The sequence below is a fragment of the Prionailurus bengalensis genome, chromosome B1, assembly GCF_016509475.1.
Source record: "Prionailurus bengalensis isolate Pbe53 chromosome B1, Fcat_Pben_1.1_paternal_pri, whole genome shotgun sequence".
In the NCBI taxonomy this organism is placed as follows: Eukaryota; Metazoa; Chordata; class Mammalia; order Carnivora; family Felidae; genus Prionailurus; species Prionailurus bengalensis.
The window spans coordinates 117,145,563-117,172,519 of record NC_057344.1 but is presented as its reverse complement, the minus strand read 5'-3'; the positions used below and the strand labels follow the sequence as shown (position 1 = coordinate 117,172,519).

The 26,957-nt window shown below is 35.3% G+C and overlaps 1 protein-coding gene across 3 annotated transcripts in view; it reads right to left on the bottom strand.

Moving 5' to 3' along the window:
* The window catches only part of TBCK (TBC1 domain containing kinase), a 220,901-nt gene that overhangs the window by 78,833 nt on the left and 115,111 nt on the right, over window positions 1–26,957 (bottom strand). For all 3 annotated transcript variants that reach the window (XM_043571089.1, XM_043571097.1, XM_043571106.1), the window contains 2 exons: window positions 5,951–5,987; window positions 4,497–4,658 (listed from right to left, as the gene is read on the bottom strand). In XM_043571089.1, coding sequence (XP_043427024.1) covers window positions 4,497–4,658; window positions 5,951–5,987 — 199 coding nt within the window. The remainder of the gene's footprint in view (window positions 1–4,496; window positions 4,659–5,950; window positions 5,988–26,957) is intronic.

Sequence of the window (26,957 nt, the reverse complement as noted above, 5' to 3'; positions counted from 1 at the left end):
AGTTAAGAAAAAAAACATACACTCTTTTAAAAAAATTTAAAAAATATTACAAGGGAATAGAATTTGGGAACAATTTTTGCAAAATAATAATGCTTTTCTCCTGTGTTCTTTCTTCAAGAATTAAAGAGTTAGTATAAAGTGAAGGAAAGGAGGAAGAAAGGAGAGGGAACTTATAAAGATTGAATGTTACAAGTTATTTATGTATTTTTAAAATATTAAAAGCTGGGTGCCTGGGAGGCTCAGTTGGTTGAGCGTCTGACTCTTGATTTTGGCTCATATCATGAACCCAGGGTCATGGGATCGAGCCCCTCATCAGGCTCCTCACTGAGCCTGGAGCCTGGAGACTGCTTGAGATTCTCTCTCTCTGCCCCCCTCTCCTGCTCTAAGATTAAAATAAAATAAAAATAAACATAAAATAAAATATTAAATACTACATGTACTTTAAAAAAAGTCATACATACTGTGTATGCATAATCAGTACCATATTTTGTGGCAGCTGCATTATGTATGTTATCTTTAGTGCTCATCATAATACTAAAGCAGATATTATTATCCCCATTTTACTGAAACTTTCCTAATGTACAGAATTCTCAGCGAGATTAAAAATTTTTCCAAATTCACGCAGCTCCTATGTGCCAGAAGTGGGATATGAACTCACATCTATCTCATCCATAGACAGCTTTTTTAGCAGCAGAACTACACTGAAAGTTTCCCTGTACACACAGGTTGTGAGTGGTAGAGCTAGGACTTAAATCCTTATCTGTATTGACTGCAAAGTCTGTGCTATCTACTACATTACACTGTCTCTGAGCAATGAAAAGAAATATTCTTCTTAGTCATAATATACACGCAACATAGAAGGTCTACTTGACTTCTTAGATAATTCCTCAATTGTTTTGGCTAACAAGGAAATCAATATGACTGATATCTACTTTAATAATTTATAAAGGGATGCCTGGGTGGCTCAGTCAGTTAAGCATCTGACTTCGGCTCAGGTCATGATCTCACGGTTCATTGGTTTGAGCCCTGTGTTGGGCTTTGTGCTGACAACTCAGAGCCTGGTGCCTGCTTCGGATTTTGTGTCTTTCTCTCCCTCTGCCCCTTCCCTGCTTGTACTCTCTCTCTCTCTCTCTCTCAAAAGTGAATAAATGTTAAAAAAATTTTTTTTTAATTTATGGTATCTGTCTTTCTCTGTATGACTTATTTCACTTAGCATAACACTCTCCAGTTCCATCCACGTTGCTACAAAAGGCCATATTTCATTCTTTCTCATTGCCAAGTAGTATTGCATTGTATATATAAACCACAGTTTCTTTATCCATTCATCAGTTTATGGACATTTAGGCTCTTTCCATTATTTGGCTATTGTTGAAAATGCTGCTATAAATGTTGGGGTACAAGAACCATGGAAGGGGGGAAGGGAAAAAAGTTAGAGGGGGAGGGAGCCAAACCATAAGAGACTCTTAAAAACTGAGAATAAACTGAGGGTTGATGGGGGGTGGGAGAGAGGGGAAAGTGGGTGATGGGCATCGAGGAGGGCACCTGTTGGGATGAGCACTGGGTGTTGTATGGAAACCAATTTGACAATAAATTTCATATTAAACAAAATTATAGAAAAAGCCAAATGGGGTGATTGCTACATTTATACCATCAATAGGAAAGCATGTCATGGTAGAATGGAAAGTGAAAACAAGCATAATAATGATAATGGCAAAACTAATAATAATAATCACTTACATTGCATTTTCTCTATGCCAGTCACTGCTCTAAGTTGTTTAGATATACTGGTTTATTTAACACAACAACCCTATGAGGTAGGTACTATTATCATTCTCATATAATCAGAGGTAAGGAAACAAGAAGGTTAAGTCATGACCCTAAGATCACACAGCTGTGACTGCAGAGCCAGGATCTGAAACTTAGGTGACCAGTTCCACATGCCATGCTCTTAACAACTAGACTACTGGGTGTCTCTTTGTTGAAAGAAAAAAAAAAAAAACTAGAAAGGACAACTTAAAAAAATTCAAGCTTATTTTGTTCACAAGGATACCAACTGAGTAGTATTTCCGTCATATTACTATCAAATAGATGTTCTGAACTGTGAATTTAGCAATCTGCTTCAGCAAAGAATTTAGTTAAATTTGCTGTTTGCTTATGCTTTTAAACTCAGTTGATAGGGATTTCAGTAAAGTATAACATATTTAGTAAGTTCAAATCAATGTTTAATCCTATCCTGTCTTTATCTACAAAGTCTGTCTCAAGAATTAAAGTGAAATATAGTTATCTTGTCTATCTTTTTTCTGTAGTCTTAAAAAGCTTCTTTCAAATATGTTCCAAACTTATGTCACATAATACTTTGCTTAGAAAAGGCACATTCTGTGTGTTTGTGTGTATATTAATCTGGATTCACATTTTAAGACTTCCCATGATTATTTCCAGTTCCTTCAAGCATCAACTACAGTTATGAAGCTCAACATGGTGAAAAAGAGATCTCTTTAGATTTAGGAAAGACATCCAAATAAGTGTCCTTCGATTAAAAGTAAAACACAGGTGTACTTTAGAACAAAGCCTACATCTGGACCCTTTCTGTTTTTTTTTTTTAAGTCATATTTTTATTAGAACCTCTTTCTTCCCCAACAGGAATTATAGACAGTGGCCAAACAAGTGATGAACTAGAATAATGCTACTGAGGATCAAGGCAATTCACAACAATAGAATGCATCCTATTTTAAGAGGTAAGTAGAGTTTAACAATTTTTTTTAATATTTATTTCTGAGAGAGAGAGAGAGAGAGAGAGAGAGAGAGAGTCAGTCAGTCAGGAGGGGCAGAGAGAGAGGGAGACACAGAATCCGAAGCAGGCTCCAGGATCTGAGCTGTAAGCACAGAGCCTGACATGGGGCTAGACCTCACGAACCGTGAGGTCATGATCTGAGCCACCCAGGTGCCCCGGTAGAGTTTACCTTTTTAATAAGTCAGTTCTAACAAGCATATTCTTATTTTCTGATTTCAGAAATAATAATTTTATTTTCATGGACAACCAGAGTTACTATTAACATGTCTATACAATATGACAACAGATTCTTCCATAAGTGTTTAACTGGTACATTTATGTATGAAATTGGAAAGGCATTAAATTTGCTTGATTTCAAAATGCACAATCAGCATTTGTGATTTTTTTTTCTTTTTTAGAACTGACCAGAAAAAATTCTTTTAATCATAATCAATCATCTTCTGTTTACTTTGGCAAGTTGGAAATGAGAGCAAAATATATGCAAGGTACAGACAGTATTCCTAGTTTGTAAAACTAGCTTCTTTGTTACCGTTTAACATCAAAAGATTAAAAAAATAGTGCGATTTTCAAAAGGAATCTATTGCCCAGAAACAAATAGTATAAGAAGTGAACTATTTCCTCATATACAAAATAATTTAATTAAACTTTGATAAATTAGAAAGATGATGGTGGTACTTTCAATTTGGGGGAAAGAAGGAAGGAAAAATTTAAAAAAATTAAATTTTAAATTGTTATTATTTTCCCAAAGGATGAAGACTTGCAACAACAGAGAGATGGTGAAGTACCAGATATAGATCATCAGCTAAAGATAAAAATCAGGGTAGGCAGCAGTTTCTTTTTCCTCTTGAGTGTGCTTAATAAATATGTAATCTTAAGGTACCTTTCTTTTGTTCTTCATTTGTTTTTTAAGCAAATTTAACTCTTAGATAACTAAATGTGTTTCTTATCAGCAGTTACTTGTGTCTGCCTAAAAATATGGAGAACAACAATAAACTCAGAAAAGGGTTGGAGCCAATGAAATGCTGTTTGAAGAAAGCAGAATTTTTCTACCTGAAAAAATTTTGGTTTCTGCAAAAATACAGTTTCATTTTTTAATTCCACAGATTGCTATATCCTAGGTGACCAGATTACTTTGATCTTTTCAGCCAGAGCAGCAAGGTTTAGACCACAGTCATATTCCCTACATCCACACTTAGCAAATTTAACACCTAGATTTACAAACTCCTCACTTGTGAATATAATATATAGCTTGTGATTTGCCCTCCAAAGGGGACAGTGTTTCCTTTCCTCAAACTGTCAAATTGTTACTAAGGAGCTATAGATAGGAGAGCAAAGTTCCATGTGAATTACATCTCTGTGTAAACACAGATTCTCAAACAAGTAGCCTTTACTTACTCTCTATCAGCTGAAGATTAACAGGCGTGTCCTAAGATTAAAGGCAAATATGTCACTGCCCCCAGCTCTTTTACCCTTTTGGTGGCATCACTGACATAAAATTAAACCACAGCAATCTAATATGACCCAGGTTTGGACCTGTGCTGGAAGAGCAGATGTGGTTACATGAGAGAGAGAATCCAGAGAAGGAAGTTGAAGCTCAAGAAGAGATTCTGAAAGTTTGGATGATTATTTTTGCAAAATGCTATAAGACTTCTCATTATTTTAGAATTAAATTTCATTTAGGGATTCCATTTATTTATATCTATACCTGGTAAATCAGAGAAGAGAAGAATGCACTCATTAAAGCCATTAGCCAAAAGCCGGTCCCGAAGCTGCTGGAGGATTGCTACTCCAATACAGAATGGGAAAGAGGAGTTCCCAAGGAGTAAGGTGTCCCAGAGGTGGAAAATTTTGTGCAGTGGAAATACATCTGTAAAACAACAAAATATGAATACAATTAAATAAAATAAAAATACAAAATTACAGAAATTAAAACAATAAGCTGTTTTACTAGACATGTAACAAATGGTTTATGGTCAAAACTAAGAACAAATATTGGGGCGCGTTGGTGGCTCAGTCGGTTGAGCATCCAACTTTGGCTCAGGTCATGATCTCACAGCTCGTGAGTTCGAGGCCTGAGTCAGGCTCTGTGTTGACAGCTCAGAGCCTGAAGCCTGCTTCGGATTCTGTGTTTCCCTCTCTCTCTGCCCCTAACCCACTCGCATTCTGTCACTGTCTCTCTCAAAAATAAATAAACATTAAAAAAACATTAAAAAAAACCCACTAAGAACAAATACTACCAAAGTGTTTTTATAAAATGCTTATTTAGTTTTATAAAATGTTTATAGAAACTATTTTTGGTTTGGTTTCACAAAACACTTATGAAATTGTATATAATATTTACTGCTTCCTAAGGCATTTTTAAATATTAATAATCAGACTGGTCAAATAGATGACATTTTCTAACCTTTATCAATCCTGGTATAGTTGTTCCATTAATTATATTTCTTCATAGAATTTTCTTGTTATACGATTCTCACAAGCTTATTTACTTACATGAAATTTCGTATTGTTTTAGATTCAGTATTGTTACATTTCTATTATTCACTCTAAATAATAGCTTTATTAAGTTCACGTAAACATTTTTTTCTATTTTTTGCAACTTTCTTTTTTACATTTAATGATACTGTGCATATTTTTCCAGGCCAATGCATAATCTACTTTAAATATGGTTATTCCATTTATCATATGTACATATTAAAGCAGAATGTCCACTGTATTCATACCTGTAACTGATTAAAGTATCACATACACATACTTTTTGATTTCTAGAGGAATTCTAGGTTTGGAAATAACAAAAGTATTAGAGGATCTCTAAAAATTGAATCTCATTTGTTGTAAAAGTTGCCTTCCAAATCTTTATGTAAATATTATAATGTTAATTTCTTTTTCAACAGAAGGCAGAGATTTTATGAATGTCATGGCATGTAAGGTAGGCACCCTAAACATCACTATATAACACTCATCCTATATTACACTTTTTGATATTCAGCAGTGAAAACAATTTAATTTTTTCTACCCAACTCTATTACATTAGAATTATATAAGGATGGTTATGTAATTAAATCTATTTAATATGACTATAGCTATAATATACTGGAGTAGAAAGGAGCTATCCTTTTGTCAATACAATATTAAAAGGAAAGGAAAAATTATACTTACGGGTAAACATGGTGAGAAACCAAGGGATGGCATAGAGCTATGGGTAGAAGAGGAAAGGGGTGCCATGCCGGGGACAGATAAAGAGGAAATAAAAGATAATTAGAATGGTTACCACTAAACTGAATGGTAAAAAATATTTTATACTTTGGTCTACTCCATTGATTAAAATAAAAGTAAATGTTGATAATTATAATTATTACCACAAATACTCTATTAAATAATATCATCTATTACAAATGCTACAGATGTCCCTTTCACCAAGGATTATTACACAGAATGTCTTCATTTCATCAAAGGAAATACTCAAGACTCTGACTAACCCAAACACAATACTTGCATGCTAATTCCAAGGATGAAATTTCAGGTTGCACAAAAGTTTTTTGGGATTTTAATGGTCTTTATCAGTGTGGATTTACTCTTAGTATTTTCAAGAGTTGATAAAATGGTTTTTGAAAAATGTCCAAAATGTCTCATAAGAAAATATTGTGAAGCATATACTTTCTATTACCACTTTCTAAATTAATAGGAAGCTTCATAACAGACTAAAAGTAATAAGATCTAAAAATAAAATAAATTAGTTCTTAACCGAGTGACAAATTTATTTTCCTAATTTTACTGTCTAGGAATGAAAATACACACACAGACATGCCCACATACTTGTATATATACTTTCAACGAATTTATTGACATTTTGGAAGTGAGAAATCATTCTTAATTTCTAAATGTAGAGTAAAATTTCCTTTGTCAGTAGCAGGTACTGAAAATCAGTAATAATATATAGAAAGATCTGAAAAGCTCTAATTTTATTTTACTTTCTGCATCAAAGCAGTCTACCATTTGACAAATATTTCTATACTACCTATAGGGTTTAAATAAATATTCATCTAGGACCTATCAATTATGAAATTATGAATAGAGTAGCATATGTCTTTGCATAGCATACCACTGAGTATTTATGCTATAAAATACCAGTCAAGAACCTTAAGTATTACTATATACTACATTAAAGTCTAAGTATTGTATGTGAAATAAAGCCCATTGCTCTCCACAAGATCATCATTTACATACACTGACACATAGTTCTTTCAAGCGACATTATGAAAGGGAAAACTGCAGAGGAATACAAAGGTATGTGACTTCACTGTAAAGAGTATGGGCTGTAGTAAACAATAAAATATAACAAAATCTGAACTCCTTAGCCTAATTTAAGTTTAAAAATAAAGTCACTAGGATGGTGGCGTAGGAGGACGCTGGGCTCACCGCGACCTGCGGATAACTTAGATTCCACCCACACCTGCCTAAATAACCCAGAAAATCGCCAGAAGACTAGCAGAACGGATTCTCTGGAGTAAAGCATAGACGAGAGGTCCACGGAAGAGGGTAGGAAGGACAGAGAGGCGGTGCGCGCTACACGACTAGCGGGAGGGAGCTAGGGTGGACGGGCAGCCCGCCGGCAAAGCAGAGCCCCCACTCTGGCTTGCAAAAGCAGAGGGGCCGGAAGGAGTGTGTTTGGACAGCGAGCGGGACTTAACATCTGGAAGGCTGTCAGTTAACAGATCTGCTCAGAGAGCGGGAGAGGGTGGAGGACAACGGGAGGGAGAGTCATTGGGCCCCGGACGACAGAGTACAGCTTGGCAGGGAACAAAGGCACTCGCCAGTGCCATCTCCCTCGCCCATCCCCCAGCCAAAATCCCAAAGGGGACCAGTTCATGCCAGGGAACTTGCTTGCACCGCGCAAACACCCAACGCTGTGCTTCTGTGGATCCATCTCTCCAGGTCTGACTCCCTCCGGGTGCCGCAGGGCCCCTCCCGAAGCGGACCTCCGAAGGAAAAGCGAGCTGAGCCTACCCCTCCCGCCCCTGCGCACCTTGCCGATCCACACAAGCTAATATGCCAGGTCCCCAGTGCTACAAGCCTGGCAGTGTGCAAGTAGCCCAGACGGGCCACGCCACCCTACAGTGAATCCCGCCCCTAGGAGAGGGTAAGAGAAGGCACACACCAGTCTGACTGTGGCCCCAGCGGTGGGCTGGGGGCAGACATCAGGTCTGACTGTGGCCATGCCCACCAATGCAAGTTATTCAAGACAGGGCAGGGGAAGTGCCCCACAGTTCCGCGCCACTCCAGGGACTATCCAAAATGACGAAACAGAAGAATTCCCCTCAAAAGAAACTCCAGGAAATAACGACAGCTAACAAACTGATCAAAAACAATTTAACGCTATAACAGAAAGTGAATTTAGAATAATAGTCATAAAACTAATCACTGGGCTTGAAAACAGTATAAAGGACAGCAGAGAATCTATTGCTACAGAGATCAAGGGACTAAGGAACAGCCAGGAGGAGCTAAAAAATGCTATTAATGAGCTGCAAAATAAAATGGAGACGACAACGGCTCGGATTGAAGAGGCAGAGGAGAGAATAGGTGAACTAGAAGATAAAATTGTGGAAAAAGAAGAAGCTGAGAAAAAGAGAGGTAAAAAATCCAGGAGTATGAGGGGAAAATTAGAGAACTAAGTGATGCACTAAAGAGAAATAATCTACACATAATTGGTATTCCAGAGGAGGAAGAGAGAGGGAAAGGTGCTGAAGGTGTACTTGAAGGAATAATAGCTGAGAACTTTCCTGATCTGGGGAAGAAAAAGGCATTGAAATCCAAGAGGCACAGAGAACTCCCTTCAGACGTAACTTGACTGGATCTTCTGCACGACATATCGTAGTGAAACTGGCAAAATACAAGGATAAAGAGAAAATTCTGAAAGCAACTAGGGATAAACACGCTCTAACATATAAAGGGAGACCTATAAGACTCGTGACCGATCTCTCTACTGAAACTTGGCAGGCCAAAAAGGAATGGCAGGAAATCTTCAATGTGATGAACAGAAAAAATATGCAGCCGAGAATCCTTTATCCAGCAAATCTGTCATCTAGAATAGAAGGAGAGCTAAAGGTCTTCGCAAACAAACAAAAACTGAAGGAATTCGTCACCACGAAACCAGCCCTACAAGAGAACCTCAGGGGGATCCTGTGAGACAAAGTACCAGAGACATCGCTACAAGCATGAAACCTACAGACATCACAATGACTCTAAACCCATATCTTTCTATAATAACACTGAATGTAAATGGACTAAATGCACCAACCAAAAGACATAGGGTATCAGAATGGGTAAAAAAACAAGACCCATCTATTTGCTGTCTACAAGAGACTCAGTTGAGACCTGAGGACACCTTCAGATTGAAAGTGAGGGGATGGAGAACTATCTATCATGCTACTGGAAGTCAAAAGAAAGCTGGAGTAGCCATACTTATATCAGACAAACTAGACTTTAAATTAAAGGCTGTAACAAGAGATGAAGAAGGGCATTATATAATAATTACAGGGTCTATCCATCAAGAAGAACTACAATTATAAATGTCTATGCGCCAAATACAGGAGCCCCCAAATATATAAAACAATTACTCACAAACATAAGCAACCTTATTGATAAGAATGTGGTAATTGCAGGGGACTTTCACACCCCACTTACAGCAATGGATAGATCATCTAGACACACGGTCAATAAAGAAACAAGGGCCCTGAATGATACATTGGATCAGATGGACTTGACAGATATATTTAGAACTCTGCATCCCAAAGCAACAGAATATACTTTCTTCTCAAGTGCACATGGAACTTTCTCCAAGATAGATCACATACTGGGTCACAAAACAGCCCTTCATAAGTATACAAGAATTGAGATCATACCATGCATACTTTCAGACCACAATGCTATGAAGCTTGAAATCAACCACAGGAAAAAGTCTGGAAAACTTCCAAAAGCATGGAGGTTAAAGAACACCCTACTAAAGAATGAATGGGTCAACCAGGCAATTAGAGAAGAAATTAAAAAAATATATGGAAACAAACAAAAATGAAAATACAACAATCCAAACGCTTTGGGATGCAGCAAAGGCAGTCCTGAGAGGAAAATACATTGCAATCCAGGCCTATCTCAAGAAACAAGAAAAATCCCAAATACAAAATCTAACAGCACACCTAAAGGAAATAGAAGCAGAGCAGCAAAGACACCCCAAACCCAGCAGAAAAAGAGAAATAATAAAGATCAGAGCAGATATAAACAATATACAATCTAAAAAAACCGTAGAGCAGATCAATGAAACCAAGAGTTGGTTTTTTGAAAAAATAAACAAAATTGATAAACCTCTAGCCAGGCTTCTCAAAAAGAAAAGGGAGATGACCCAAATAGATAAAATCATGAATGGAAATGGAATTATTACAACCAATCCCTCAGAAATATAAGCAGTTATCAGGGAATACTATGAAAAATTATATGCCAACAAACTGGACAACCTGGAAGAAATGGACAAATTCCTAAACACCCACACACTTCCAAAACTCAAACAGGAGGAAATAGAAAACTTGAACAGACCCATAACTGGCAAAGAAATTGAATCAGTTATCAAAAATCTCCCAACAAATAAGAGTCCAGGACCAGATGGCTTTCCTGGGGAATTCTACCACACATTTAAAGCAGAGATAATACCTATCCTTCTCAAGCTGTTCCAAAAAATAGTAAGGGAAGGAAAACTTCCAGACTCATTCTATGAAGCCAGTATTACTTTGATTCCTAAACCAGACAGAGACCCAGTAAAAAAAAAAGAGAACTACAGGACAATATCCTGATGAATATGGATGCAAAAATTCTCAATAAGATACTAGCAAATCGAATTCACCAGCATATAAAAAGAATTATTCACCATGATCAAGTAGGATTCATTCCTGGGATGCAGGGCTGGTTCAACATTCACAAATGATGAATCAACATGATACATCACATTAATAAAAGAAAAGAACCATATGATCCTGTCAATTGATGCAGAAAAAGCATTTGACAAAATTCAGCATGCTTTCTTAATAAAAGCCCTCGTGAAAGTCGGGATAGGAGGAACATACTTAAACATCATAAAAGCCAGTTATGAAAAGCCCACAGCGAATATCATCCTCAATGGGGAAAAACTGAGAGCTTTCCCCCTGAGATCAGGAACACGACAGGGATGTCCATGCTCACCGTTGTTGTTTAACATAGTGTTGGAAGTGCTAGCATCAGCAATCAGACAACAAAAGGAAATCAAAGGCATCAAAATGGGCAAAGATGAAGTCAAGCTTTCACTTTTTGCAAATGACATGATATTATACATGGAAAATCTGATAGACTCCACCAAAAGTCTGCCAGAACTGATACATGATTTCAGCAAAGTCGCAGGATACAAAATCAATGTACAGAAATCAGTTGCATTCTTATACACTAATAATGAAGCAACAGAAAGACAAAGAAAGAAACTGATCCCATTCACAATTGCACCAAGAAGCATAAAATACCTAGGAATAAATCTAACCAAAGATGTACAAAATCTGTATCCTGAAAACTATAGAAAGCTTATGAAAGAAATTGAAGAAGATATAAAGAAATGGAAAAACATTCCGTGCTCATGGGTTGGAAGAATAAATATTGTTAAAATGTCAATACTACCCAAAGCTATCTACACATTCAATGCAATCCCAATCAAAATTGCACCAGTATTCTTCTCGAAGCTAGAACAAGCAATCCTAAAATTCATATGGAACCACAAAAGGCCCCAGATAGCCAAAGTAATTTTGAAGAAGAAGACCAAAGCAGGAGGCATCACAATCCCAGACTTTAGCCTCTACTACAAAGCTGTAATCATCAAGAAAGCATGGTATTGGCACCAAAACAGACACATAGACCAATGGAATAGAATAGAAACCCCAGAACTAGACCCACAAAAGTATGGCCAACTAATCTTTGACAAAGCAGGAAAGAATATTCAATGGAAAAAAGACAGTCTTTTTAACAAATGGTGCTGGGAGAACTGGACAGCAACATGCAGAAGATTGAAACTAGACCACTTTCTTACACAATTCACAAAAATTAACTCAAAATGGATAAAGGACTTGAATGTGAGACAGGAAACCATCAAAACACTAGAGGAGAAAGCAGGAAAAGCCCTCTCGGACCTCAGCCGCAGCAATTTCTTGACACATCCCCAAAGGCAAGGGAATTAAAAGCAAAATGAACTATTGATACCTCTTGAAGTTAAAAAGCTTCTGCACATCAAAGGAAACAATCAACAAAACTAAAAGGCAACCAATGGAATGGGAAAAGATATTTGCAAATGACCTATCAGATAAAGGGCTAGTATCCAAAATCTATAAAGAGCTCACCAAACTCCACACCCAAAAAACAATCCAGTGAAGAAATGGGCAGAAAACATGAATAGACACTTCTCTATAGAAGACATCCAGATGGCCAACAGGCACATGAAAAGATGCTCAATGTTGCTCCTCATCAGGGAAATACAAATCAAAACCACACTCAGATATCACCCCACGCCAGAGTGGCCAAAATGAACAAATCAGGAGACTATAGATGCTGGCGAGGATGTGGAGAAACAGGAACCCTCTTGCACTGTTGGTGGGAATGCAAACTGGTGCAGCCACTCTGGAAAACAGTGTGGAGGTTCCTCAAAAAATTAAAAATAGGTCTTCTCTATGACCCAGCAGTAGCACTGTTAGGAATTGACCCAAGGGATACAGGAGTACTGATGCATAGGGGCACTTGTACCCCTATGTTTATAGCAGCACTCTCAACAATAGCCAAATTGTGGAAAAAGCCCAAATGTCCATCAACTGATGAACGGATAAAGAAATTGTGGTTTATATACACAATGGAATACTACTTGGCAATGACAAAGGATGAAATACGGCCCTTTGTAGCAACGTGGATGGAACTGGAGAGTGTTATGCTAAGTGAAGTAAGCCATACAGAGAAAGACAGATACCATATGTTTTCACTCTTATGTGGATCCTGAGAAACTTAACAGAAACCCATGGGGGAGGGGAAGGAAAAAAAAAGAAAAAAAAGAGGTTAGAGTGGGAGAGAGAGCCAAAGCATAAGAGACTCTAAAAAACTGAGAAAAAACTGAGGGTTGATGGGGGGTGTAAGGGAGGGGAGGGTAGGTGATGAGCATTGAAGAGGGCATCTTTTGGGATGAGCACTGGGTATTGTATGGAAACTAATTTGACAAATTTCATATAATAAAAAAAAAAGGAGGGAATCAAGTACTGAAAAAAATAAAAATAAAGTCACTAAATATTAGTTTCATTATTATTATTTAACATTTTTTCTTTAAGGACATGACATAAATTATATTACAATACCTGTACCCTTCTGATCAAAGCCAGTTATTTTGTTATTAGGAATCTTATATGAATTACTTCAGCAACACAGTAACAATCTGTTTTGCCACATAGTGAAGAGGGCATGTGTATGAGGAAACTACACAAAGCACGGAAGGAATAACTGGAAAAGATCAGAGGGAAAACTTGCCAGGCTCACACAAAGCCAGGAATAATTCACCTTACCACCAGTCAGAACAAACAAACAAACAATCTGTAATAAACAAGGAACTGGGTAGAGTACTCAAAAATAGCCTTAATAATATTAGCATAATTATGCTTCCAAACTATGCTGCTCTAGTCTTAATAAACCTTAGAGGCAAGCCTTGAAAGGATCAAATTCTGTCAGTATTAGTTAGCCACAACTCAAAATAAAGCTCAAGGATATTTACAAGAATAGAAAAATATCCAATATTCAACAAGGTAAAATTCACAATGACTGGAATCTAATTTTATGGGGCGCCTGGGTGGCGCAGTCGGTTAAGTGTCCGACTTCAGCCAGGTCACGATCTCGCGGTCCGTGAGTTCGAGCCCCGCGTCAGGCTCTGGGCTGATGGCTCAGAGCCTGGAGCCTGTTTCCGATTCTGTGTCTCCCTCTCTCTCTGCCCCTCCCCCATTCATGCTCTGTCTCTCTCTGTCCCAAAAAATAAATAAACGTTGAAAAAAAAAATTTAAAAATACCAGTAATAAAAATTAGCAAAAAAAAAAAAGATGCATATGAGGAGAAAAATCATTGCCTCAAAATGTACACAGAACTGACATAAATGTTTGTAATAGCAGGAAATGACAGTAAAATACTTTTTATAACTGTATTTCTTATGTTCAAAAAGCTAAGGATGTTCATGTTAAGTAAAGACATGGCAGATACAAAAAACAATCCCAAATCAAACTTTTAGAGATGAAAAGTACAGTGTTTGAAAGAAAAAATATACTGGATGGGATTAAGCAGATCAGACATTGCAGATAAAAAAAAAATGGTAAACTCAGAAACATCAAAATAGAACGTATGCAATGAAACAAAAAAACACCCAAGCATCAGTGAGTAACTTCAATCGGCCAAATATATATGTACTAGCGACACCAGAGGAGAGAAAGAAGAGAGGGGACAGAACAAATATTTGTTTGTACAAATAATAGTTTGAGCATTTTCCAAATTTGATGAAACTATAAACTAATAGATCTAATAACTTCAAGATCCCAAACCATGAAGAAAACCACACCAAGGCACATTGTACTCAAATTTCTCAAAATCAGTGGTAAAGAGAAAATTTACACCATATCTAGAGAAAAAAAAAAAACATTATGTAAGACTATCAATGAGAAGAATGTTTTCTTCTCCAAAAATGTTTTCTTATCAGTGCACAACAAATGGCAGTGGAGTAACATTTTAAAAATATTAAAAAATGTGTCCATATAGAACTGTATGCTCAGCAAAAATATCTTTCAAAGACAAAAGGTGAAATAAAGACTGTTTCACACACGCACAAACTGAAAAAGTTCATCAGCAGCAGTCCTGTACTGTAAGAAATGCTGAAGAAGTCTTCTGGGCAGAAGGAAAATGATACCAGATGGAAATCTAGATCTACACAGAAGAATGAAGAGACACAGGGGTTGCAATTGTGTATGTGGTAGAATATAAAGGACTTATTTTTGAAAAATCTTTTAAAAGTAGCTGACTCTTTAAAGCAAAAATAATTTATTGTGGGGTTTATAACATGTAGAAATAAAACATAGGACAACGGTAATACAAACACTGGGAGGGGAAAATGGAAGTATACATTGTAAAGTATTTGTACTATCTGTGAAGTGATATATTATTTGAATGCAAACTGTAGAAATGTAAAGAATTATAATATAAACCAGAATTTCTTAACTTCATCACTATTCACATTTTAGGTTAGATAACTTTTGCTTGGGAATGGCCTTTGCATTTTAAGATTATTGCAGCAATCCAGCCTCCACCCACCAGATGCCAGTAGCATTAACCCAGTTTTGTGAAAAGTATCTCCACACATTGCTAAAAATCCTCTGGGAGGGAAAGCTCCCTATTTGAGGACCACTGTATAAATCCTAAGGTAACCAATTAAAAAACACAACTAAGCATCACCTAACATGTCAACAAGGGAGATAAAATAAAATCACAGAAAAAATGTCCAATGAATTCAAAGAAGGCAAATAAAAAGGAAAAAGAAAAGAAAGAATTGATGGGAGAATGGAATAAAAATACCAAATGGTAGATTTAAAGGCAACCGTATCAATAATCACAAAAAAATCAAATGGTTCTTGTGATGACTGATTTTATGTGTCACCTTGACTGACATGGGGTGTCCATTTATTAAACCTTATTCTGATCGTGTCTCTGAGAGTGTTTCTGGATGAGATCAACATGTTGAATCAGCAGACTTGGTAAAGCAGATTACTCTCCCTTATGTGAGTGGGCCTTAGGCAAGTGGGCCTTTAGGAGCTCTAAATAGAACAGAAGGCAGAGTAAGGGAGAACTCACTCTCTGCCTGACTGATAGGATATAGCAGTGAACAAAACATATAGTTTCAGCCTGTAAGGGGTTCATTAAGTAGATGTTCATTAAATATTCTTTCATTTCACTCCAGTTAGGTTCTTTCCTCCACTTCACCACCAAAATTGCTCTTATCTTGGTCATCAAAGACTTCCCTGTTGCTAAGTCTAATGGCCAGTTCTCACTCTCAATCCTTCTTTACCCATCATCAGGGTTTGACATAGTTAGCTACTCTAACCTTCTCAAAACATGCCCCACCCATTTGAGTTCCAAGATATCACATTCATCTAGTTTTCTTACTTTTCTGACTGTTACTCCATCTCCTTTGTTGGTTCTTCTTCATCTCCCAGACTTAACTATTGGCATGCCCTATGTCCTTGGATTTTCTATTTTTCTCCAGATGATTATGTATAAATAGTTGCGAGGACTCCCATTTTTATAGCTCTATCCCAGACCTCTCCCCTGAATTGCAAACCTCCACATCCAAATGCCAGCTTGACATTTCCACTTGTATGGCTAACAGATATACATATCATGTCCCAAACTGAGCTCCTGAGACTTGTTCAAAATCTATGCCTTCAAGTATAGTCTTCCAAATCTCAGTTAAGAACAACTCTATTCTTCCAATTGCTCAGATAAAAAATTCTGGAATCATTCTTAACTCCTTTCTCCCACAGTGTACATTTGTCACCAGCAATCCTGCTAGCTCTACCTTTGGAACTGATCTAGAATGTAACAACTCCTTACCACCCCTACCACTAACTTTCTGATTCAAGTCCCTCTTGCCTAGATTATTACACTAGTGTATGATCAACTTTTTAAAGTTCCATCCTTGCCCCTCCTTGGGTTTCTCTTACCATAAAAACCAGAATGATCTTGTTAAAATGTTTAGATCAGAACGTGTCATTCCTCTGCTAAATAGAATCCAGTGGCTTTTCACCACTGACAGTAAAAACTAAAGTCTTAACTATGTAATATATTTTGATGTAAAATTAGGTCCTCTGACTCTCATCTCCTTCCTTGTTCATTGGGCTCCAGTCACATTGGTCTCCTGGCTGTTCCTTCAAAATCCCTAGCATGCTTACACTTCAGGGCTTTAGCACTTGCTGTTGCCTCTGCTTCACTGCTCTTTCCCTCAGTTCCTAAAGCCACTTATTCAAAAGCCAGTTTTTCTGTGAGGCTTTCCCTGACTGCCTTCCTGACTATCCTTCCTTTTCTCTTCTCTTCTCTTTTCCCCTCTCCTCTCCTCTCCTCTCCTCTCCTCTCCTCTCCTCTCCTCTCCTCTCCTTTCCTTCCTTCCTTCTCTCTCTCTCTCTCTCTCTCTCTCTCTTCTCTCTGTCCCTCCCTCAAGTTTTTATTTTAATTCCAATTAGTTAACAGTGTTATATTAGTTTCAGGTGTACAATATAGTGATTCAACAATTCCATATATCACTTGGCATTCATCAGGACAAGTGTACTCGTTAAGTCCCATCACCTGTTTAACCCATTCCCTTACTCCCCTCCCCTGACTACCTTATTTAAAAATTCAATTTCTTCTTCTTCTGAACACTTAACATCCACGTCCCTACTATAGTTTGTTTTTTTTTCCCTCTTTGGTACTTACCACTATCTAACATATCTATTAGTATATTTATCTTTATTTATTTTTTATTTTACTGTCTTTTTAAAAATTTTATCTTTTGGGGTGCCTGGGTGGCTCAGTCGGTTAAAGCGGCCGACTTTGGCTCAGGTCATGATTTCACGGTCCGTGAGTTCGAGCCCCGCGTCGGGCTCTGTGCTGACAGCTCAGAGCCTGGAGCCTGTTTCCGATTCTGTGTCTCCCTGTCTCTGACCCTCCCCCGTTCATGCTCTGTCTCTCTCTGTCTCAAAAATAAATAAACGTTAAAAAAAATTATCTTTTTATTGTCTGCCCCCCACTAGAATATAAATTCAATGAGAGCAGAGTTTTTGTCTGTGTTTTTTTTTTTTTTTTAACATATCCAGGGCCTAGGAAAATGAGCAGCACATAGTAGGCACTCAGATATTTGTTGAAAGAAAGAATAAAATATATAATGAAGATAACTGAAAGGGAGAGATTAAAAGATCCAGATATGAGATTATACACTTTCTTGAGAATTTTTCAATAAATATGAAATGAGAAATATGAAATAATGAGAAATAATGGATAATATATACATATATATATCCTCAATATTAAAAAGTGGAAAGTACTGAAAAAACACTAAACTTAAAAATTTGAATTACATGCCTATACTTTGACAATTATGAAAAGTTATTAGAAATAAGTGAAGTGAAGCATATTCCAATATTTGAAAAGTAATAATTAATTCAAGTTGAAACATTTCTTTAATATATAACAACTTTTAGGTGCTCACTATCACCAGTTACCTCTTATCAACTAAAGTCAGGTAAATAAATAGGTAATATATTCTGTGAGATTGTAATGCCAATTATTTATTTTATTCTTTTTTCTTCCTTTTAAAATATTAACTGATAATTTAATCTTAAATAACTTCTTAGGATATTGGTACATCTTCATGTTATAGTCTGATACATGAAAAAGACAGTATAACACAATTTTGAATCCTGGTTCGGGTTTTAATTTTTTAAAAAGCAATTAAATAATGAAATATTTTATTGAAGATATAAAAATATATATAAAATTAGTCTTATTAACTTAGAGATATTATTAACTTTTCCTGATTTAAAAATGGAAACTGAGACCCAATGAAAAAAAATCAGACATGCTTTAGCTATTTTCTCTAGATCACTGAATTATTTTCCTGATTTGTCATAGTGGTAGTTGACTAAGAGTCAGCTGAGTAAATGCTGCCCCCTAGCTATATCAAAAAAGAATAGTGACATTTAGTATTTCGGGAGGTCTTTTCAAATGACCTGCTAGTATCAAAATTACAAACATCAACAGGAAAAACAAAGGCAGGAGGATCATTAACATGATTTTGAAGGGTAGAAAATTACAGCTTAACAGGCTGTAAAAGTATACAAATATAAAAGATTTAAAAGAGGAAGTATTTCTTATAAATAAAAAGATTCTGGATGAATCTTTTGTCAAATGAATTTTTTATTTACATATTGCATATTGTCTCTCCTATTGATATTTTAATTTATATTTTTACTAATTTTATGTATTATAAAAATAACTTATTTTTTATTATTTGCATTATATGTAATATAATAAAATTATTATTGTTATTATAAAAGGAAGTCCCTTTCAGTTGACTTTCTTTTTTTTTTTTTTAATATTTGAAGTTTATTTTTGAGAGAGAGCGAGACAGAGTGTGAGAGGCAGAGGGGCAGAGAGAGAGGGAGACACAGAATCTGAAGCAGGCTCCAGGCTCTGAGCTGTTAGCACAGAGCCCAATGCAGGCCTCGAACTCAGGAACCATGAGATCATGACCTGAGCTGAAGTCAGATGCTTAACTGACTGAGCCACCCAGGCGCCCTTCTATTTGATTTTCTTAATCTATCTTATTAGCATACTATATTTTCTTTTAATCTCAAGGCAGACGTATTTTTACATTTAAGTTACCATAAGCCACCACTGTAAAATACATTTTCACCATTAGTTTTATGTCTCACAATGACGCTCTGCTTAAGGGAAATTAATATTTAGCTACTCAAGAAAGAATGCTTGAAAATCAGCAGGTTTTTATTGTTGTTTAGCAGCAGTAGAGACTCTAAAATATTTTCTTGAAACCCTAGACTTTGTGATCTGGTAGTTATATATCTCTTTAAACCTTTAGGATAGCTGTGAAGATTAGTTAATGGATCTAAAACACCTGGCAGAGAACATATCAGACATCAGTATAGGAAACATAATGATCATTATTAAGTCCAGAAGCTTTTGTAATAAAACAGTATTTCTAACAGCCCAAAAGTCTGGAGTCTTATGAGACTATCTAAAAAAAGACACACACATTATGGAATAAGGAGGGCAGGAGTGGAAGGTAGAGAGAAGAGAACCCTAAGCACTGGGAACTGCGTATGTTTTACAGGTAGACTCAATAAAGATAAGGCTAAAGTATTTACACTCCTGCTGGTTCTCAGAATCAACATTCCTCAATCCCATGAAGCTACTTTTGAGCTCACAAAATTTCAAATATTCTTACATCAATTCTTTTTCTTCTACTTTCCAAATTTTACAGCATCTTATATTTTGTCTATGTCTGACTTACTATTGTCCTCTTAGCTACAGATAGTATAACAAGGCTTGCTACAAAAGAAAATTCTTTAAAGATGCTCCATAAGATTTGTATTGTTCCACTGTGCCACTCATTTTCAAAAGACTACTATCTTTTTCAACAATGAAGAAAAATGATGCCTTATGCTAAATCAGGATAAATTCAGTGGAATGGGAAAGTCAGTGGAATGGGAAAGGGTATCACATAAAAAATATGTAGTAAAAGCAAAAGCAGTACTAAACAACTCTCATTTAACAGTACTCCCCATCTTGTAACTTTTTAGAACTGTGGGCAATGAACCTACCTTCATTTCCATAACTACCATTATGACAGAACAAGAGTGAGGAGAAAAAAATTATAAATCTATTAAGATAACAGGATTCACAAAGCAACTCTTTAGGATATATTAAACAGAAAAAAAATGTATTCTGATATTTTTGTGAACCAGTAACCTTTATTTTTTTTTTAATGTTTATTTATTTTTGAGAGAGAGCACATGGGGGGAGGGGCAGAAAGAGAGGGAGACAGAATCCGAAGCAGGGTCTGCACAAAGCCTGAGGTGGGGCTCCAACTCAGGAACCCTGAGATCATGACCTGAGCAAAAGTCGGATGTTTAACCGACTGAACCACCCAGGTGCACCTAATTTCAGATTATTCCAGAAGAACAGAACTTTCTGTGATAAAGGAAATATTCTACAGTTGTTTTAAAAAAAGTTTTGTAAAGCCTCAAATACTTACACCCCCAACATTACATGATAAACATTACTCTTGATATATTTCTGTGTATTTATAACTAAAATTTTAAATATTTATAGCAGAACTGGATATTACACTTGCTATTTTGTGAAGTGCTATCTATAATTATACTTAAACTGAAGAAAAAATAGGAGTAAAACAGAACATTTGCTACTTTATTTACCATAAGAGACAATAGTTTCTAAAGATCCAGTTAAAATTGATTAAAAAAGGAACAGGAAAACTTCAGGCTGAAGTATTACCTACTGATTATGTTTTGAAAGATTACAATATTATTACACTTATACTCTCTATCCCTTCTATGACTTCCAATACCTCAAATTTTATTTTTAAAATTTTTTCATTTTTAAAAAATTTGTTAAATGAAATTAATTGTAAAATTGGAGTCCATACAACACCCAGCGCTCATTCCAACACAATACGTCAAGTTTTATATACTAGTTTATATTATTAAAGTTTACAACATCTAAATTCTATATTGTTACATAACTAACATAGTTGTTAAGTATTAATTCTATATTTAAATGGAGTAACCAGTTCCTTAGGTTCCTAGTTTTATTCAACTCTTTTTTGTTTGGATTTTATCATCTATATTTATTTTCATTTCTCTGAAAGAAGCTCATGGGGATTGTACTTCCTAAATTCTTGGATGCTTAAGAATGCATATACTCTACACCTAAAACCAATGGAACGTTTTGTGTCAACTATACTCAAATAATTTTAAGCAATGCATGTGGGCTACATTTATGTTTGAAGGATAACTTGTTTTTTACCCAATTTCTCAGTCAACTTTTGTTCTCTTGAAATTTTATACACAATTCTCCATAAGTGTTGCTGTGAAATTTTACCTGAAATTCTCTTTGCAGTATACTGAAGTATACTTATCCTTCTCCACCTTATTCTGTATGATTTCCTGAAAACTATGTTATGTCATTGAGTGGGTTTATACTTTCATTCTAGTTTTCACTATTTTAATAAGATTATTATTAATGTAATATTCTCAAATTTTTCTGGGCTTAATCAGTTCACTTTTTATCTCCTTTTGTTAATCTATATTTTTTGAGTTTTTAATTCTCTTCATTGAGCTCATTTTTATTTTATTTTTAAGTTTTTATTTAAGTCTAGTTAACATACAGTGTAATATTAGCTTCAGATGGCTCATTTTAAAAGTGAGATCATGTTGTCTGTTATTTATGTAAGATAAGACTTTTTGTTTCTGTTTTTATAAGTGATTCTTTAATTTCTTTTCTCCTTTCTCTTTATCTCTGTCTTTTCATTAGTTATCTTCAAATGGCTCCAACTTGCTATTAAAGAGTAAGTGTTAGTATGGTGGAGGGGCAGAAGTTGGAGAGGGCAGTTCATAATCTCCATCCAAAACTGTTACCTACATTATATCTCATTAGCCCTCAGCAATTCAAACTGTGAGGACTGATATTTCATTACTTTTAAAGAAGAAAGAATAAAGAGAAAATTTACTTATACTTTAAAAAAATAGATTAAAATTCCTTCTAGCTTACAATTATATGAGTCTTTTGGATCCTTTTATAAATCTATGACACACTACTGAAATTTCAGTGATCTTATTCTTCTTATATCATGAAATATTTTGTTCTTTTATCAAAGTAGGAAGTCATCACTCATCAATTATTCCCAACTATACTTAAAAAAGACAAAAGCAAAAGAAAACAGAAGGATGGTAAAATATTAAAATAAATCATCGCTATTACCATTTTCATTTTTCCTATTGCATCATCCAAAGTATTACATCATATTTCAAAAACATACAAAATGCATGGAGATAATATCATCATAATTTTTTTTAAGTTTTCAATGAACACAACTGAGAATTCAGAATTTCTCATTTTCCACCATTACAAAGAGAAAAAAAACTGATAGAGAGGATAATGTTTCACAATTATTAGACCAATCAGAAGATTTGTAGTAGTATTAGAGACTCTAGTGAAATGGCAACATTGGCTATATAGTGAAATTTCAAACTGTGAGTGCTCAGATGATGATATCTTAGATGAATTTTCTCAAACACAGGAATCAGAGTAAACAATACATTAGCCTTTCAGTGAAAAGGACCTCATTATACAATATTCTGCAACATAAATCTGGAACATTCTATTTTGCTAAAAAGATATGTGAGAGCAATATTTAATTTTTAAAATATTTCTGCACCAAAATTTCATACAACTTGAGTGGGTAAATGCTGAAGATAGAGATGTGTTTACAAAATGATGGGAAGGAAAAATAATTAGAAAAAAATCATTACATTTACCAATCTAATTTGTGTTCATAATATCTAAAATGAAAATATTTTGCAATTATTAAAAAATATAACTGTTCTCCAACAAAGTTAGAGGCCTATGTTTTGTTTTCAAAATTGTGTTTTAAACATGCAGGTAGGAGAAGAACCAGAAATAAGCTAGAATCTACTAGATTCTATGTATTTTTTTGCTATGTCTTTATTCCACTCCTATACATTATTACAAAATGACTTAAACATATAAAAATAATTAAAAAAGTCCATTGGACTCAGATGGTGACTGGTTTTCTTTCCCTTCTACACAAAAGGTTATATTAGTTATATTACTATGTTTTGCAAGTAATGAATTCCCTAATAACTAAAAAAAAAAAAAGGAAAAAAGCAAATAAAAAAAGTATCAAATCTTTCTCTACTTTTCTTTGACTTACAAATATTTAACTGAAAAACTATAAAGTTGAAATTAGCAGTAAAATCAGTTGGACAATTTAATGGTTCTGAGATCCACAGTATCATTTAGGGAAGGATTAGGTACTTTTCAATTCCAGAGTGACTTTCGATTATTTCATTGAGTACTGAAAAACTTTTTAAAATTTTCAAACAAAATTAGTTTATCTTCAGTAAAAGACTTTAACACATGTCATGTAGCCCTTTCTGGGAGATAGAAAAACACCTTAAAAATCAAGCAAATGAAAAAGGTTAATATTCAAAGTGGTGAGTGGCAATCTCATCAAGACAGATGAATAAGAAAGTCTTTTTTTTTTTTTAATGTTTTTAATGTTTATTTATTTCTGAGAGAGATAGACAGAGCACGAGCAGGGGAGGAGCAGAGAGAGAATGACACACAGAATCCAAAGCAGGCTCCAGGCTCTGAGATGTCAGCACAGAGCCCCACGTGGGGCTTGAACTCACTAGAGGTGAGATCATGACCTGAGCCCAAGTTGGATGCTTAACCAACTGTCACCCAGGCACCCCCAAACAAGAAAGCATTTATTGTTATTAGTATCATGTTGCCTTTGGCAAAGTATTCACTAACTGATGCAGCAAAATAATATATCTAGTATGCTTTTAATAACATGCTTTTCTAAATGTAAATCATACTAATATAACCAAAGAAATAGGACGTAATCAGGCTCTAACACTAAGTAGAACAAGAACACCAATAATGGCTAACTCCTTAACACTGTGTACCTGAAAGAATACTGAACAGCTTATATGTATCATTTAATCATAATAATGATCCTTTCAGGTAAGATTTGTTATAATCAACATTAACAGTAATAGGACTGCGGATAAGAAACTAACTTAAGTATTTAGCTAGTAAGTTGAAGAGTCAGGATTAGAACCCTGGCACATTTGACACCAGTGTCTGAGTGCTTTCTCTCTATACCAGTTTTCTCAAATTGTGGTCACAGACCCCTGGGGACCTTCAAGACTCTTCAGGGATCTACATATCCCAAGCTGTTTTCAAAATAATACTAGGGTATTTCTTACTCTTTAATATTTTGTTAATGGTGCAAAGCCACTGGTAGATAAAACTTATTACAAATCAAGGTAGTGGCACTAAAGTGTAATAGTGTAATAGTCATATTATTGTGAAGGATTAAAATTAGTAATTTTAAGTATCTTTTTAAATGTTTCATGAGACAAAATAGGAAGTATGCATAAAACACTTATATTGTGTACTGAAGTGTATGGATTGTCTTGAGAAAAAGCAGTTGGGCAATAGTTTGAGCTGTGAGTCAATGCAAATGCCTTTTTTTCCCCCCAAGAATACCATTTTTTCCCCTTGCAACCATGACATATAAACAACTATTTTTTCTAGGCTTTCATATTAGGCAGATATTTCTCAAAAATAAATGAAGTGAGCCTGTCACTTTAAGAAAATATTCTTGAATATTTTCAGGTGATTATTAGAATTTTAGAAAACTTATATCTGCCACTGTGAGCCTGGCAGCCTCCCAATATTTAACAATTTTTGGTTGTTGTGAGATCAATGGTTATATATATATATATATATATATATATATATATATATTTTAATATGAAATTTATTGTCAAATTGGTTTCCATACAACACCCAGTGCTCATCCCAACAGGTGCCCTCTTCAATACCCATCACCCACTTTCCCCTTCCTTCCACCCTCCATCAACCCTCAGTTTATTCTAAGAGAAAAAAAAAAAAAGAGAGAGGGAGGGAGCCAAACCATAAGAGACTCTTAAAAACTGAGAGATCAATGGTTACATTAATGAACGTGATTTTTTTATGTTATATAATGAAATGTTTCATAGTTGAAACACTTATTGAACCAATATTTTAAATGACCAACACATGATATTATAAAATCACGCGTGGGTAAAAAGAGCCACTCAAAGTGCAAGATAGACTGATTGATTTGAACGGAACAGAGTATGCAAAGTTCATTGGTATGGTTTTAGATTGTATATTGCAACTAAGCTTTAAGAAACCACCATGGTCCAAAAAGGCCCTTTGCCAACTACGTGTCTGTGTAAGTCCAAATTTTCTTCATACCCTTCAACCAAAACAATTATTCACAACAGATTGATTTCAAAAGCAGATATGGGACTATAGCTTTCTTCTATTATGTGGAAACTGCAAAAATATAATACCACTCCATTATTTTTTGGGAAAAAATTATTTTTCAGAAAAATATGCTATTGGGCTTAACATGTAGTAGTTTTGCTGTCATTTTTAAATAAATTAATACATAAACATATATTTTTTAAATGTTAATTTATTTTTGAGAGAGCATGAGTGAGCAGGGGAGGGGCAGAGACAGGGAGTCAGAGGATCGGAAGTAGCCTTTGTGCTGACAGCAGAGAGCCCAATGCGGGGCTCAAACTCACTAACCCTGAGATCATGATCTGAGCTGAAGTCAGATGCTAAACCGACTGAGCTACCCGGGCACCCTAATACATAAATATTTTTTAAATGTCTTTAAATATTTATATATGTAACCAACATAGATAAAAACTCTTTGATATCTTTGTTCCTTAAAGAGGTCTCAATACCAGAAAGTTTGAAAACCAGTGTATTAATACTACACCTCCTTTCACTTGTCTTTCAACCAGTGTAAGGATACATTAGATTGGGAACAGAATTGGGGGAGATTCAAGTGAGGATTTACTAAATAGAGAAGCTTGCTGGATATTTAACTTGTGTGTATGTGTTCTTAGCAAGAAGGCACCAAAATATAACTTTATCTTTGCCTGTGAAATTAATAAGTCTTTGATTTCTAAGATGTGGGCCATTTCTGAAAGGTAGTTAAGCTCTATTGGGAGAAAGATAGTTCAATAAGCCATTGTATTCAGCCTTAATGAATCCAAGGTCAGTAGAATAGGGCTAAAACTAATATTGTGGACATTATAGCACTAGCCAGACAAAAGGACACAGGCTAGCATTTTGCAGATGGACTAGAGCAGGTCAGTGGGGACTCTTGTTACAGGAAATTCTAAATAAGGTGCACTTCCCTAATTTATCCTGTAACCACATCTTGATAAAATCTAAAAAGCTCATTACCAGCAGTCTCTGCTTTAGATTAGAATTTAAATTTCTTTCTGTAACACTAACAATATGGAGACCCGGAATAAGTGAACAGACAAAACAAATAAACAAATAAATAAATATTTCTAACAATCCTTTTACACTTTCTGTTAGTATAAACTCAGTTGGATATAAATTTTGAAAAGGAAGGAGAAAATCAGTAGCTGTATAAGCATCCATTAAGACTGTATAAGCAGTTAAATGACAATGGTTTGGCCAGCATACTTGCTTATCACCGAATTTGTTAGCTTTATCGTTAGCAGTGACAGTAGGTTCAAAAGGCACATATAGGACTGAGATACAGCCCTTATCATTTCTACTAATGGCCACCTGACAACTTTTCATAATTTGCAAGCTGAATGCTATTCATAGTGTTTCAGAAAAATAGTTTCCTTAAGAACGAAGAAACATACTTTCCTATTCTCATTTCAAAGGCCTGGTA